The sequence below is a fragment of the Sesamum indicum genome, linkage group LG10 (assembly GCF_026168435.1).
Source record: "Sesamum indicum cultivar Baizhima isolate 11 linkage group LG10, ASM2616843v1, whole genome shotgun sequence".
NCBI classification, from domain to species: Eukaryota; Viridiplantae; Streptophyta; class Magnoliopsida; order Lamiales; family Pedaliaceae; genus Sesamum; species Sesamum indicum.
Window position 1 is genome coordinate 3,869,140 of NC_142666.1, and position 16,388 is coordinate 3,885,527.

Genomic DNA, 16,388 nt, shown 5'->3' on the forward strand with positions numbered 1-16,388 from the left:
CAGTGGGAGTGGCGTTTATATAGCTTAGATTCTCCCCTACCAACTGCACTTCAGCTCTCTGTCTGACGTGGAAGAATTCATCGAATCATAGTAAGCCACGTAAGATACCATTGTCATTGATATGACGTGGCCCGTGGCGATTGGAAACCAACACGATCTGCAGCGTCCCCTTATAGGTGGCGACACTTGTACGGCAAGGGCCTTAGTCCTAAATGTCTGATTTGCCCTTTGGATTTGGATTTCATTCTTATTCTGTGATAGGCTGGCTTGCAAGTCCAATTTTCTATTTCACATCCTCCATTATTTTATATTTAGAATAATAATATTGTTTTTTTTATATTTAATATAATTTTTACATATTTGAAAATTTATATTTCATATTTTTAATATTTAATTTTTATTCAATAAGCAGATTCATTTGTTAGTTAAAATTAATAGAATTTATTGATATAATAAAAAGATTTTGAACGAAATTCATATTTATCACGAATGATTTATTATAAGTCAAACAAATATTTCCTAATCAAACTATTCTTATATATATTCACACGTTAATATATGTAGGGTAGTTTAATTATAATATATTAATTTGACCTGCAATAGCTTAGTAATTAATCAATCGGAGGTAAATATGATTTTTATTACATTTGATATACATATATCGTGTGTATTGATTTTATTTAGACATAAATAGAGTTAATTGCACTCAGACCACCTCTCAACATTTTGAATTATATTTTTCTCCCTAAAAAAATTTGAGACTACACTTACATTCCCTTTAAAAATTCTCGATTTACACCGACCCACTTCCTTTAAGGTTTGCACAAAAAATATTGATATAAGTAAAAAAAAAATTTGTAAATCTTTTACTTTATCCTCATTTAATATCCCATGTATATTTTTGTACTTATAAATAGATAAATATAATATATAATATATATAGAGTGTGGTTAGCATCATTATATTTTTTCTTTCATAACTTTGAAATTATTACATAAAAACATTAAATGAGGGGTAAAATTAAAAATTTAAAATTTATGCAATTTTTTGTACTAATATCAGCATTTTTTGTTCAATTCTTTGTACTAATATCAGCATTGAACAAAAATTTAAAAAAATAATCCGTTAATTTTAACGATTTTATTGGCAGATGATTAAAAATATCAAAAAAAGAATTTTTCTTTTGAGGACCAAAACTGCAATCTCAAATTATTTGAGGATCAAAATTGCATAAATGACATTATTTGATGACCAAAATAGCAATTATTCCTAAATAATAAATTTCCCTATTATTTCCAAAATCAAGAGAAATGTTTTTTCTTTCCTTTTTTTTTTTTTTTGAGTATAACGTCATTCAACCAATACGTTAATACACTTAACAATATTTAACAATAACTCTCAATTTAATCAATATTTTAATGTGGCTATAATAAATTACAACAACTCACGTAAAGTGAGACAAACACTTATATAAAATAAAATAATTACTAACACGTTCGATACGACTCAATTTTATTTATGAAATTTCAACATTAACCTCAATCATTAGACTAAGACATCATTGATCACGATTAGTTGTTTCAAAAGTCTCATAAATTTTTTAAAAAATAAAACCAAAAGAAGGAATTCCTCATATATTAACTTTATATCTCACATAAATAAAGAGCCAAATGTATATCTCAGGCAATCTGCATTGAGTTTCAATTTGCAAATTCTTTTTCATCTTTTATTGTTGTATAAAATCTTTCAATTAATAATATGAATAATAAGGATAATTACACTCTCATCCCCTAAAATTTTGTGCAAGTACACGTAAATTTTTTGTAGTTTGGGAAATTGCATCTAACACCCTTAGATTTGCTTCTATCTAACGAATAAGTTCCCTTCATTAGTCAAAATTCACTGAATCTGCTGAGATTAACAAAAAAATTGAATGAAAATTGATATTTACCCTTGATTGACTTATTAAAGGTTAAATATTTTTTTTACCTAAATTACCCTTATAACGTTGAAGATATAGCCCTTTATATGCATTAACGTGTGAAAATGTATCAGAGGAATTTGATTATAGAAAGATCTATTGACCTGCTATAAGTTAATAATAAGTCAATCGTGGGTAAATACTGATTTTTTTATGATATTTTTGTTGATATCAGCAAAGTCGATGAATTTTGATCAATGAATTGACTTATTTATTAAATAAAAGTAAATTTCAGTAATGCTAGATGTAATTTTTCAAACCATAAAGAATTCTACATGTAATTAATTCAAACTTTAAGAGATGGAAGTGTAATTATCTATTGTGTGTAATATCAGTACAAATATGCTACATTTTGAGGCATTTTAAATATATATTTGGGCCATCTAGCCAAATTGACAACTTTCGTGTAGATTTGATCATTGCAAATATATTTGCCTTTACACGTGGGATATCAATTGATTGCAAAGGAAGCATCGTAAAAGGCCAGAGTCGTACCATTATTAGGATGATTTGTGGATGATGATTGATAGCGTTCAATCATCATTTGACCGTGTTTAATCAACCGAATATGTGCGTTATTTTATTGAAATAATGTGTCCATTGGGTGAAACCCTTATATTGAAACGATGTGTCCATTTATGTGAAGTGATATGTTTTTTAAGTGAAATGATACATCTATTCAGATTAAAGGTCATAACCTTTAGGATGTATCCTTTCCGATCGGACATGCCATTTAATGATACCTTTCCAACTTCGACAAATAGGTCTTCCCGTTTCATTTCATTCATTCAATTTATTTTGATAGCATTCTTAAGCAATAAAGCATTTTGAAAGTATAATTTTAGTAAGAGAATTCCAAAATATTTTTTTGGTTCGTTAATCCTTTTGAAATTTCGTTGTCTCTCATATGATACAGCTACAATGAGTCTCATATGATACAACGAGTTATTAGGATTTTCAGTACTCGATTTCAACATCTAAAAAAAATCGATATTATAACTCCAAAAGGGGTAGTATACATGTAATTTGTCATTCTAAATTGGATTAGAAGGTAAAATAACCATTAAATTGCTTTCTATCCCGGATAAAACATGATTAATTTTGAATTATTTATCATACATTTAATTCAAATTATTCACAATGTCAGAGACACCTCAACACAAAAATAAAAAAGTAAGCAGATCTGTGCTAATTGACTCATTTCAACACAAAATAAATCAACTGATCATTCCTTACATCAAAACATTCAGATCGATACCAACCACAACAACCAAACACTAATGAGTCAAACATAAATCATAAAAATCCAAAATGACGGAAAAATTCACACGAGCACAAAACATAATCGTACTACACTTATCGCGAATCAAAGAGAGAACAGTACCATCAAAACGCTCCTTGAAGAATATTTTGGCGGAGGAGATCCCGGAGAAGAGAGAGAATAACAGCTAGGAGAAAAAACTAGGGTTCATAACCTACAATCTTCTCTGCTCAACCGCCATGACTTTGTTTTCATTGAGATTGGAATGAGTAAAACCTTCACTCTGAGATCGGTACTTATATAACAATGTAGGCTCTCCTTTGGGAATTGCACAACAGCTCCGTGTCTGACGTAGGACTTGGCCGTCATTTGGTCCACGTGGCTGATCCGGATTGGAAACTAACACGAACTGGAGGCCCCCGCATGCGTGGCGACACTTGCAAGCAATGGGGCTAGATGAAATGTCCGATTTGCCCTTTGGGTTTGGGATTAATGGATAGGTATGGAAATCAATACATTTGAAATTTGATTAATGAATTTAAATTTTAAAAAAATATTATATAAAGTAAATTATTTTATATAAAAAAATTAAAAATTCGTTTATATTCAATTGATATGTAGTCAATGTAGCCTGCCTCAATTTGGCGAAGTTGAGGCCCCATAACTTTAAGGTTAACCCCATCAATGTATGTGATGTTATTTTATTTTAATAGTACGTGGTGTTCTACTTTAATAATATATATTGATTAGATTTAGTTATCTAATAATTAGTATATGATTATTATAGTTATCGGTTATTATTAGATATAAATATTTCATATTGATGATTGTAGTCGATTTTATTCAATAAGTAATAGTTCATAGCTTTTATTTAAAAAAAACCTGAAATCAATCGATATTTAACAATATATTTCAAAAATAGATGGTATTACTTGAAATATTTTATATTTATAATTACCCTAATGCAAATTAAAATTTCAAAATTATAGTTTGAGGATTTAAAATTTTTCAAATTTATAATTAAATTATGCAATTTAGTCGGATCATCAATAAGCAACATAATTAAACATACTATATAATTGATTATTTTTTCTAAACTATACATTAATCACACGATAACTGTATTATATTTATTGTACAAGTTGGTTAAAAACTAGATGGAATTTAAATTCAAAATTCCCATATCTACAATTTTTCCTCCTTGGATTTCGGATAAGAAATATACATTTACCTGCTTAAATGTAATTACTGCCATATATTTATCGACTTAATTGTAATTACTGCCTCGTACCTATGAGGCAGTGGCAAAATAAGTACCGTATAATAGGGGTGGCAGTATATGCCCTATTTCTTTTAAATGTGTGCGATTTATGCTCTCTGATCAATTATTGACCATTTTGCCCTTTTAATGATAAAGCCATTTTAGTCCATTCTCATGTTCTTAGTCAGGCCCAACATACTTTCAAGAATAAAATTAAGCCTTTATAAATTCATACATATCTTGTTTTGACCTCTTTGTTTCAGGGCATTCCAAGTCCTCAGTTTACGAACTTCCTCCAACCACACTACCACAGAAGATGGTTTATAAGTACTTGATTTCTTCAGCAACAGACAACACAACCCTATTTTATTTTATATATTAGGGGCATAGAAAGCACTCAAATATAAGACTTAATAAAATTTATGGATGAACAAGTGGAATATAATCCTTTAATTTATTGAAAAAATAATTAAAATATTACATAGATATTTCTTCATTTATAGGAGGAGACAACCATTTAGCATCACATAAAGAGGATTGTTCTCGTGGGAGAAATCCCCATAAACTGAAAATTTAAAACCTAAGAATTTGAAAAAGACTCAAATATTATGTATGAAAGAGTTGTAGAAGTTCTCAATGATTCCCACCTGTTTCCTAGCTTCCTTGTTTATAATAATCAGTGGATTTCAATGAGGATGCTGTAAGTAGCATCAGGGCGGAGGATGAAAAGTACAGACATGAGTCTGTTGGTCAGTCTCACATGGAACTTCCTACTTAATCAAGTGGTTTGTCCCATTGTATGTAAGAATAGCATGGACCTTTTTGGTGCTACAGCCACAGATATCCGGTCCAAACATAATACTGCAGTATATAATAATACAACCAATCAGCAATTTCATGTAGTAAACAAACTACAAAAGAAACAAATTCCAATAAAAGATGAATGATTTATAACCTGTACGGAATGTCACCTCCAAATTTCTTCCGGTCCATTTCACCATTGAGTAATTTCATGTATCCACCACCACAATCAAGCTTCTGCTCATGCTTGACAAAGAACTTGAAAACTAAGGTCTTATCCTTGTTTCGAAATTCGGGAAATTCAGCTCAGATGGCATAGAATCTGTAGTCTTCACTGGTCTGGATATCTGCAATACAAAATTATACCATTTTAATGCTTTATATTTCAGTCTACATACAAACCACCAATAATCAATACGTGTACCACTTTACTGGTGTATAGTTCAGTCTAGATACCAACTGCATATATTGGAAAATCATGGCACTCTAAGGCTATATGAGTTCAATCTACATACAAACTGCACATAATTCCCAAAACTACCTTTATCATCAGGATCTCCATTCCATTTGCCGGAGGTGAAATTCCACTCGCTAGCTATGTTCTTATCTTTCTTCCAGTCAGATTTTACCCACCGACTCTCCCATCCATCTTCAGAATTCATCAGACAGATTATCAGCACAAACCCATCAAATGAAACAGGAATTATTTTATCATTACATAGAAGAAAATAAAATAACAATGTTTTCAGAACAGGAAGCACACCCATTCTCAATAGAAAAATGTCACCAGTTGAATGGTAAAGGAAAACTCCAACTTTCCAATTCATATTACATCGAAGAAAAGTTTTCAATACCCGCATTTTCAACTCTTCAGACCATTTTGCATTTCCCATTATCAGAAAGTTCATGTTAGGATCATTTCACTGAAAATAACACCAACATCTTGAAATATACACCAAGTGTGTGGGTTTCATAAATATGTATATCTACAATTCCACATGCATACATAATACTTCTCCATCGCAGTGATCAATGGTTTTATGTCATTCAAAACTCACTAGGGGCAAAATGCACTATAAGAGGGTTAAAACATCAGTTGCAACTATAGACTGCATTATAATCACATCTAGGAACTTGCCTACATATTGAAATGCCCTTTAACTCGCCTCTATTTGTTGTCGCCCGTACCATACAGTGAAATGATACAGTGATAGGGGATCACCTTGACGAATTCCCCTACGTGGTTTAAAATATCCAAACCGGAACCATTAAGCATAAGAAAATAAGACACGGATGTAACTAACAACATAATAATCCTCACAAGATGCTCATGTACACCCATTCTAAACAACATGTCCCTAAGAAAATGCCACTGTATTCGGTCATAAGCCTTACTCATATCCAGTTTGAGAGCAAATTCGGATCACGTGTTCTATTCTTAACATAGTGGTTGAGTTCGAAAGCGAGGGGAACATTATCAGTGATTAATCGATCCGAAATGAAGGCTAATCGGGAGGGGATATTATGTGATCAAGTATGGGTTTAAGCCTCTTAGCCACACATTTAGAAGCAATTTTCATAATCGTGTTGCACAAACTAATAGTCCTAAAGTGTGCTATTGTTTCAGGGTCATCACATTTAGGGATGAGAACAATGTGTGTATAATTCATTTTGTGTAACATCAAACCATCATTAAGAATACCTAGTACACTATGAATGACATCAGGGCCGATGATATGCCAAAATTTTTGAAAGAATAATGGTGGCATACCTTCAAGACTAGGGGATTTAAGGGAAGACATATTGAATAAAGTAGTACGAACCTCTACCTTAGTAAACGGTTGAAGAAGGCTGTCATTCATCTCCGCCGTGACCTTGGGTTGAATAGTGGAAATGACTTCTTCCAGAACTTGTTGTTGTTGGGTATTAACCACCAGTAGTGAGCCCAAAAAAAATCCTATCAAACTATTACAAAGATAATAACGGGTTCGAAAATTCTTATACAATATAATTACAAATTAACGAATAAACAAACAGATATGAATATACAAAATATAAAAGCAGTAGATCTCATTAGGAAATTGTCTCAGGAGTTAGATATTTGCTTTCGTCTAGCAAATAAGTCTCAAAATTCATTGAATTTATTAATATTAACAAAAAAATTGAATGAAAATTGATATTTACCCTCGATTGACTTATTATTAACTGATTGCGGGTCGAATAAATTTTTTTCCGACTAAACTACCTTTATAATGGTGAAAATATATTTCCTTACATGCATTAACGTGTGAAGATATATAAGGATTGAATATTATACCCATCGATTAGGGTCTAGGTTTGGGTATAAATTAAATGCATGTAGTAATGCGAAATAATTACTTAACTAAATTGATTGATTTTAATGTTGCAAGTCCAAGAATTATGAGTTCGTAACTATTTTTTCCAGAAGTCTTTTAGGCCAATTCTTAACATACTTTTTTTTTTACTCTCATTTTCAAATATTGTTCACCGATTTTATTTTATTTCTATCTTAAATCATTATTGACTTAAATATTAAAGATTATTTTTTGTTTTACAACTTTTAATTTTAAACTGCTTGAATTAAGTTGATTTAAGCTAAAATTTTATAACCAAATTCTTACCAACTTTTACATCTTATTAGTAAAATTGCATGTATTAATTTATTTTCTCAAACACTTCAACTTCAATATTTTTTGACTTTTGTTTTCAACGGTCTTAATTTTAATTACCACTTAACTTACAACTTTTCTTGTAAATTCAAACATTCTTATTACAAAAGCATAAATTGTTACAAACAACCCATAAGTCTGCTTAGATTACTAATATAGATAATTGAATTCTATATATATAGTTAGATCATATCTAAAATACGAAACTACAAATTTTTTAAATTTTTTAAAATTACGCTTATATTCTTTTTCACAATGCTCCATTTACACCTGAATTCCTATAGTTGGGGGTTGAACGAAAAATGACGACGTTAACAAAAAAAGTTATATTAATTTTTAATTTTGTCCCTAAGTTAACAGTCTCAAATAAAATTTTGTACTTATAAATAAATAAATATAATATATATAGTAAGATTAACATCATTATACTTTTCTCTTTATAAGTACAAAATTATTATATACGAATATTATGTGAGGGGTTAAAAATAGAAATTTATGTATTTTTCGTTAATATCAGCATTTTTCACAGAACCTCTAATAAAAGAGAGTCAGGTGGAAACGGTAAATTTTCAAAGAGAATATAATTATAATTTTGATTTTTTTTTAAAATATAATTTTATATTTTTATATGAAGTCTAAATATAATTAATAAAAAAAATATTGAAAATAGCGCGAAAGAGCAATTAAATTCCAAAATAGTCTAACTAGTTAGTTCAGCAGCATTTGATTGAAAACAACACACACACACAACACTCCCACTCTCTCTCTCTCTCTCTCTCTTTGTGAACTCCGCCACCCCTCCGGACCTCCCGAAGCTCCAACCACATTAACTCTATATCTCCCCCAAACCCCTCTCACTCTACACGCACCTTACACAGTTGTTTTAGCTGCTCTCGAAAATGCAGTCGGCGATTTCTCTCTCCCTCTCTTCGCCGTCGCCGATCGCCCGATCCGGTGTTGCCAACACTAGCAATGCGTGTTGGCCGATGCCGCGGTCGCTCCGCTTCTGCGGTCTTCGGAGGGAGGCGTTTGATTCGGCTGCGTCCTTTGATGCGTCGTCCTTGCGTTTTGTTCGATTGAATTTGCAGCCGAAGCATTCGAGTTTGAGTAAAGTTTCCGCGGTGTTGAAAGGCAATGGAGCGCCGTCGTCGAGTGGTTTTGACTACGATCTCGTGATTATTGGAGCTGGAGTTGGAGGCCATGGCGCGGCGCTTCATGCCGTTGAGCAGGTAGACCTAGTTGTGTCTGTTTGATTTTCCTTTGGTTTCAGGTGCTGCCTCTTTTGTTTTTTACCTTTCGCTTTTTGGTCATTTCTGCTGTGAGTTAGTGTTTTGTTGTGCGGTTTTAGCTTTACTCAAGCAAATGTACAAGCTTCAAAGCATGACGTTTATCGAACTTGATACTTAATAGCTACCCTGACTTTAGTTGGGAAGATTAGACATTCATTTTTTCTGTGTTTAGCGTGTCAATGCGTTTTTTTTAAAAAAAGATAAAATCATCTAACGCAGGCAAATGACTGTATGAAACTCAGATAAATGGCTTGTCTTTCTAGATTTGCTGATCGACGATGTTAATTAGCAAAAAATACAATAAAGAAAAAGGAAAAAAAAGAAAGTTACAAGATGCTGAGGTAAAGTAAAAGTTATCTCGATTTACCTATATTATTTAGTGATATAGATTTTGAGCCATAGCAATGATTATATCAAACCTAATGGTGTCAGGACAAAGTCCTAAGTTGCCATTTCTTACAATCATTGGCACGAGCATATTGATCATCCGATTATCAGAATTTGTTTTAGTATATGTTATATAAAATCTATGACAAGATTGTCATTTGTGACATGAATATGTTAAGTTTTTATGTTTTAGTGATGCATGCTTGGTATGAAATGTGAGTGCCCTTTTGAATATACTGTTTTTTGTTTTCAATCTAATAAAGCTGTATGCTTATTCCATTCCAAATAATTGTAAACCATTGTTGTGTATTCTGTTCATTGTATAATCATCAGAATGTTGAATTTATATGAAATGCAGGGTCTGAAAACTGCAATCATAGAAGGGGATGTTGTCGGAGGAACATGCGTAAATAGGGGCTGTGTTCCTTCTAAAGCACTTCTTGCTGTCAGTGGTCGCATGCGAGAGCTTCAAAACGAACACCATATGAAGTCTTTCGGTTTACAGGTACTCCTCATTCCTGTGAATACTGCAGCATCAGAATCTGGTGGGTGTTACGCTTTTGAGTAAGCAATATGATAATGACCATTGCGAACTGGAAAAACCTCAAAATAAAAATATGATGAGTTAAGCGATCATATCAGAAAGTAATGAGAGTTCATTTTCTGATTTTCCCTTCTAAAGATATGAAACAGCAGTCCAGTATTTGAATAATTGATGTCTTGCAAAGGAGTAGAGACTTGTTCTTAGCTCAGAAAAGTAGTTAAATGAGTGAATAGCATGATAAATAAACAAGAAAGCCTCTAGTTAGAAACTTTTGATTGCTCATATTATGCATAATGAGGAATTTTGGCTAATATTTCTTTGCCACTCTGTATCTGGATTAGTGTTGTTTTCCTTTCTGAATCACGTTTTCTGTACTTACCAATCGTCAATGCCATAATGATAGGTTGCAGCTGCTGGATATGATAGACAGGGTGTTGCGGATCATGCAAACAATCTGGCCTCAAAGATCAGGAGCAACTTGACCAATTCCTTAAAAGCTCTTGGTGTTGATATATTGACAGGTGTTGGTACAATCTTGGTGAGTCCAGATCTTCAGCCCTCACAGTTCTTATTCCTGAACATTAGAAATTACTCTATAACTACTAGTAAACAGTCTAGAATTTTCGTCTTTAACGTATCTGTTTGTAAACATTTTCAGGGCCCGCAAAAGTTGAAATATGGGAAAGGCGATTCTGGAGAGAAGATCATTACAGCAAAGGACATAATAATTGCTACTGGCTCTGTTCCTTTGGTGCCCAAGGGAATTGAAGTTGATGGTAGTTGCTTGTTCTGGTCTCATATTTCACTTTTGTCTTAATGTTCATGCAATGGGCTTCCGCCTTTTCCATTGTTTCATTGGTCTGACGTATATATTTTTCTGTGTTACGCTGTGATCGCCGTTCAATTACATACTTGATTCCACCTACTGCAGGTAAGACAGTAATTACCAGTGACCATGCTCTTAAACTGGAATTTGTTCCAGACTGGATAGCCATTGTTGGAAGTGGTTACATTGGGCTTGAATTCAGTGATGTGTATACCGCACTTGGAAGTGAGGTGTGAAATTTGTTTTTCTGTAGTGCCTCATATCTAGAATATTTTTGTTATTTTCAGAATTTAAGGCCTTTATGGTTAGAATAAGAGAGACTTCCCTTGTGCTGCTGCTGCTGCTTCTTCTTTCTTTTTTGTTTCTTCTTGCTGGAAGGCTTCATAACCCTGATAGCCCCAAATTATCCTGGGAAACTCTTCCCGAACCCATGATTGCTGATCATAATTCAAATATTTAAATAAAATCTATGAACAATTCTATTTTATACCTGTAACCATGGTAAATTGCATGTGCGTAAGACTTCAAGCTCATCAGAGTTAATAACCTGTGCAGGTTACATTTATTGAAGCTTTGGATCAACTCATGCCAGGCTTTGATCCCGAGATTGGAAAACTAGCTCAGCGAGTTCTCATCAATCCTCGCAAGATTGATTCTTACACTGGTGTATTTGCTAGCAAGGTGCTTGGATATCACATATTTTTATTACATCTTAACAAATAAACCAACATAGATCTCCAGTACATTTTTCAATTTTTGTAAATTTAACCCCATGTACAGATCACTCCAGCAAAGGATGGAAAACCAGTACAGATAGAGCTCGTGGATGCTAAGACAAAGGAGCCAAAGGATACATTGGAGGTAAGTTTCAGAAATCTTTCTCCAGAGAAGATTTAGGCACAGAACAGTGTTCCCCTCAACACATGATACTGCTTAGTTATAGTTTGCTATAGAAGAAAATGTGTGGCAGAGATAGATGAATTATTATTCATCTAAAGTCCTCGGTCAGCAGTTTAAGCATCTGAAGAAAGAGATACAATTATGCACAGTTACATGTGAAGTCATGCATCTAGAGCTTCATAATCCTAGTTTAAGAGTCCCATCCTTACCTGTAATGTTTTTTTGGGTGTTATCACACATGGAAAGCTTGGAATGGTTGGACTGCATTACTGTTGCTGCATGCCAAAACTTGTCTGCTTAATTGAAGTTTGCTCCAACCTACTTAACTACTACTTTAAACGCTTTTGGAACTTTACTTATACATAATGAGCTGCATGGTTACCTGCAGGTTGATGCTGCTCTTATTGCAACTGGAAGGGCGCCATTCACTAAAGGACTTGGTTTAGAAAATGTTAGTCAATTTCGGCATATTGATATTGTAAAGCTCATTATGCTAATCAAGTTTATAATTCAGTGCCAATTCATCCAAATAAATTGACTTTTATGCAGATCAATGTACAAACGCAACGCGGGTTTGTCCCAGTTGATGAGCGCATGAGAGTGATTGATGCAAATGGGAAGTTGGTGGGTCTGCAGTTCTTTCTCTTATTTGGATGCTCTCAAGCGTTTATTTATCTGAAATTTTGTTGCTTTTACTGACCCAAAGTTCTGATTACTAGGTTCCTCATTTGTATTGCATTGGTGACGCTAATGGAAAAATGATGCTTGCCCATGCAGCAAGTGCACAAGGAATCTCTGGTAATGAACTTCATATGAATTTCAACAATTAATTTTTCCATCATCTTTTGTGGTCCATTAACTTTCAAAATTGGATTTAGTTGTTGAGCAAGTTACTGGGAAGGACCATGTGTTGAATCATTTGAGTATTCCAGCAGCATGTTTTACTCATCCTGAGATCAGTATGGTTGGATTGACAGAGGTATATCTTTCTATCTGGAACTTTTTCTTTATACAATGCCAACTTTCTTTTTCTGATTCCAAACATTTGTCTTTCTCTTAGTGTATTTATGAAGTTTTCCTTTTTCAATTTCTCACCGTTTCCCGCAAACAGAGAATATGGCTGTAAACTGGTTAGCTACTTCAGAAATAACTTCACTTTAAGATTAACATGTCAAGGTGCAGCTAGATCCTTTAAATATAGCTGCAGGTAACTATTTTGTTCTTGGATTGCTTGTAAAATATTATTAGGTAATGATAAATTGTTCTGACAGAGGATGGTTTCTTAAGTGAATCCTCGCATTCATTTATAGTGCTTCCATGTATGTTAAATGACTAGAAGTCTTATATGACAGTGGTAAAAGAATACAATGCATAGTTTATTTATGGTATAATTACATTTACACCCTTGACCCATGGCCTGTTTACACAAACTACCACTGCCTTTTAGATAATTACACATACATCGTTAATATTATTTACACAAACCACCCCGTACTTTTTGGAAAATTATACACACACACAGACCCAAAAAGAACGTTAGCATCATTACACAAACTACGCATACGCAAACGACCCATGTTGTTTGGATGTTAGGGGTGGTCCTTGTGTAACAAACCATAGGTAAGGGGGTGTAACTGTAATTATCCCTTTATTTATTCTAGACTTCTTAAATGAAAGTATATTTTCTACTGGTTAAGTTTCAATTAAAGATTTTGTCTCATCGTAAAAAAGATCTTAATAAGGTAAAATGAAAATTAAAAAAAAAAAATAAAGAATGTATAGCTTATTGCTTACAGGTAAGGTCCCTGGTTATTTATTTCTGATACTGCTACTAAAATGTCTTCAAAATTTTCAGCCTCAAGCAAGAGAAAAAGCTCAGAAGGAAGGATTTGAAGTAAGTGTTGCAAAGACAAGTTTCAAAGCAAACACAAAGGCTCTGGCTGAAAATGAAGGGGAAGGAATGGCCAAGGTGATGCATAAATCATAATAAGTTATTGCGATGTTAGTTCACTAGATTGATTTTTGTGCTCTTAATCCCTAAGGTGATGACTGCTAAATCAAGTTGTTCATGGGTGTACTCGAAGAAGTACACATACTTCTGTATAAAATGATACGCTTACAAAGTAACACATATAGAAAGTTAGTTGCTCCCATCCAGGTCAGTTGTGTAAAACTAATAAGAAAAAGACAAGAAGAGAAAAGAAATTATCCAAACTCTATATGAATCTGGCCAAGATATATTGCTGCCAGTGTTGTCTTCTGCCCACAAGTCTGGATCTTTTACTGTACACCCTTTTCCTTTTAGATAATACACAATTTTGTATGCATGCTGAATGTGTCCTTTTGTGCAGTTGATATACAGACCTGACAATGGCGAGATCCTTGGGGTTCACATTTTTGGCTTGCATGCTGCAGATCTCATACATGAAGCATCTAATGCGATAGCCATGGGAACACGTATACAGGTACATTTTCCTTCAATGTGCACATGCTATTGAATATAAACACATTTTAGTCAAAATCCTTTCGGTAGAGTACAAACTTTGAAAATCTGGCAAGCAAGAACATGTCTTTTATGATATTAAAGTATTCTTTTCCATTATATATTATTTAAAATCACAAGCAGACTTGTGAACATCCTATTTGAAAAGTAAGCACTCGGTTGCAGAGAAAGATTGTATCTTTAAATTTTAAAAGAAGGTAACGGTACTCAATGATCTAAAATAGATTCATCACTGGTTAAATTGGGCAAGTTCAGTAAATGCTCAATGATTTTCTTTAAAGACTCTTCTTAATTTTTCATGTTATACAAATTTCCTTTGTTGTGTTCGAGCCTTCCTGCATGACTTCTATGTTGTTTCTCCTGCACTGAAATTATAACAAATTATAGTGCAGTTTGGTAATGATCTCACCAGATTCTCAATCTCAAGCCAACACAATCTCCTTTTACTTTGAGATGCTTATTCTTTGTTGCTTCTCTTGCACTCTACAGGACATAAAATTTGCAGTGCATGCACATCCAACCTTGTCCGAAGTCCTAGACGAACTCTTTAAATCAGCAAAGGTATTATTGGTACTTTAATTAGTTTGTGAATAAGTACATCGACGTCATAACCCAATTACATCTTCCCCTATACCATACAAAGTAAAAGAAATGGTCATTTCTTATTGCCGACTTCAGTTGTCATGTCTATTTTGAGTTTCCTGCTTGCTGTGTGGCTCATCAAGTCCATCTGTAGCTAAACAATAAGTTCCTAGGCTGTGCTAGTGTCTTGTTTGACAATCAGAGATGAGACTGCAAAGTGCTAGCCCCTCATGCACCTGCATGTATAAACTGCAGGTGAAGACGAAAACATCCTTAAGTCCTGAACCGAAGTCCCTTCTCATTTTACAATGGTACACTAGATGACCTGTTTCACTCAAATAATATGCTTGAACAGAGACATCATCTCAACTGCTAGCTGGTGCATCGTCATGTTAAGATCAAACTCACATATATTATATCCACTAAAGAAAAGTTACATTCTTCCAAGTTCTTCCTTACTGCAGGTTAAAGTTAGCTCATCTAGTGCAGTTGCTGAGCCAGTCCCGGTCTAGGCGTCGTGAAGTATTGTAAGTTTTTGGACTATGTCATTTCATTCGGCCTCACAGCTTCCCATTTTCCAGAGAGGAAACACCCAATGGAATCTCTTAATTAGTAATTGCTGTTTGCTCTCTGTTTACTGATATTTAGTCAACAAGTTTGTGTAGCAAGGTGCCGTGTGTTTTAAACTTATGGACTCGTATACAAACATTTTATTCGACATTTTTGGTGCTCTAGGAGTCAATTTTGTCAGCGCCAGCCATCAGTTTGTTGTATGAATTTGTTGAATCTGAAATAAATTGTGAAAGTTTTTAGCATGAGTTCAAAATTTCAATCTTCATAGAATGCATGATGTTAATCTGATGAATGTAATGGGGACAGAATGGTTGTGATGTGGTTGAATTGAAGCCAATTATCAAGTTCATAAACTTATGCTACATTTAGATTTGTGGAAGAATTTGGAGAAAGGATTTCGAAATGAATTTGAAATTTATTAATGAAGGATTTCAAATAATTTGAATTTAGAATTATCTAAATAAGGTTTTATAGGTGATTGTATATGAGTTTATAAGTGCAATTATACTTATTATTGCAATGTAAGTATTATATGATTTAGGAAATTAAAACTAAAAATCTCCCCCAAATCCCCTCTCATGTGCCCCCTCCTAAAAGTATGGCATTAATCATTCATTCACCTATATCTTCGGCCATTCAAAATAAATGAGTAATGAAATTAATTTTCTTATACTTTTAATTAAATAATACTTTCATACATAAATGTATTTATTGCAAGTACAAATAATATGTAACTATGTATAGACTATATATTAATATTGATGGGAGTAAAAACGTGGTGTTCGGTCTA

The 16,388-nt window shown here is 33.2% G+C and overlaps 1 protein-coding gene across 2 annotated transcripts; it reads left to right on the forward strand.

Moving 5' to 3' along the window:
- Positions 1–8,709: 8,709 nt before the first annotated feature.
- Positions 8,710–15,843, forward strand: LOC105172423 (dihydrolipoyl dehydrogenase 2, chloroplastic). 2 transcript variants are annotated; one of them, XM_011093836.3, is made up of 16 exons: positions 8,710–9,223; positions 10,029–10,175; positions 10,618–10,752; positions 10,873–10,990; positions 11,146–11,270; positions 11,596–11,721; positions 11,821–11,901; positions 12,329–12,391; positions 12,490–12,564; positions 12,660–12,738; positions 12,819–12,919; positions 13,796–13,909; positions 14,292–14,405; positions 14,933–15,004; positions 15,281–15,336; positions 15,490–15,843. In XM_011093836.3, exons 1-16 carry the CDS (start codon positions 8,894–8,896, stop codon positions 15,554–15,556), a joined length of 1,803 nt encoding a protein of 600 aa, XP_011092138.1. In that variant the 5' UTR covers positions 8,710–8,893; the 3' UTR covers positions 15,557–15,843. The 2 variants fall into 2 exon arrangements, with proteins under 2 accessions (XP_011092138.1, XP_011092139.1); XM_011093837.3 differs by lacking the exon at positions 15,281–15,336 and having other exon boundaries at positions 8,711–9,223.
- Positions 15,844–16,388: the final 545 nt, after the last annotated feature.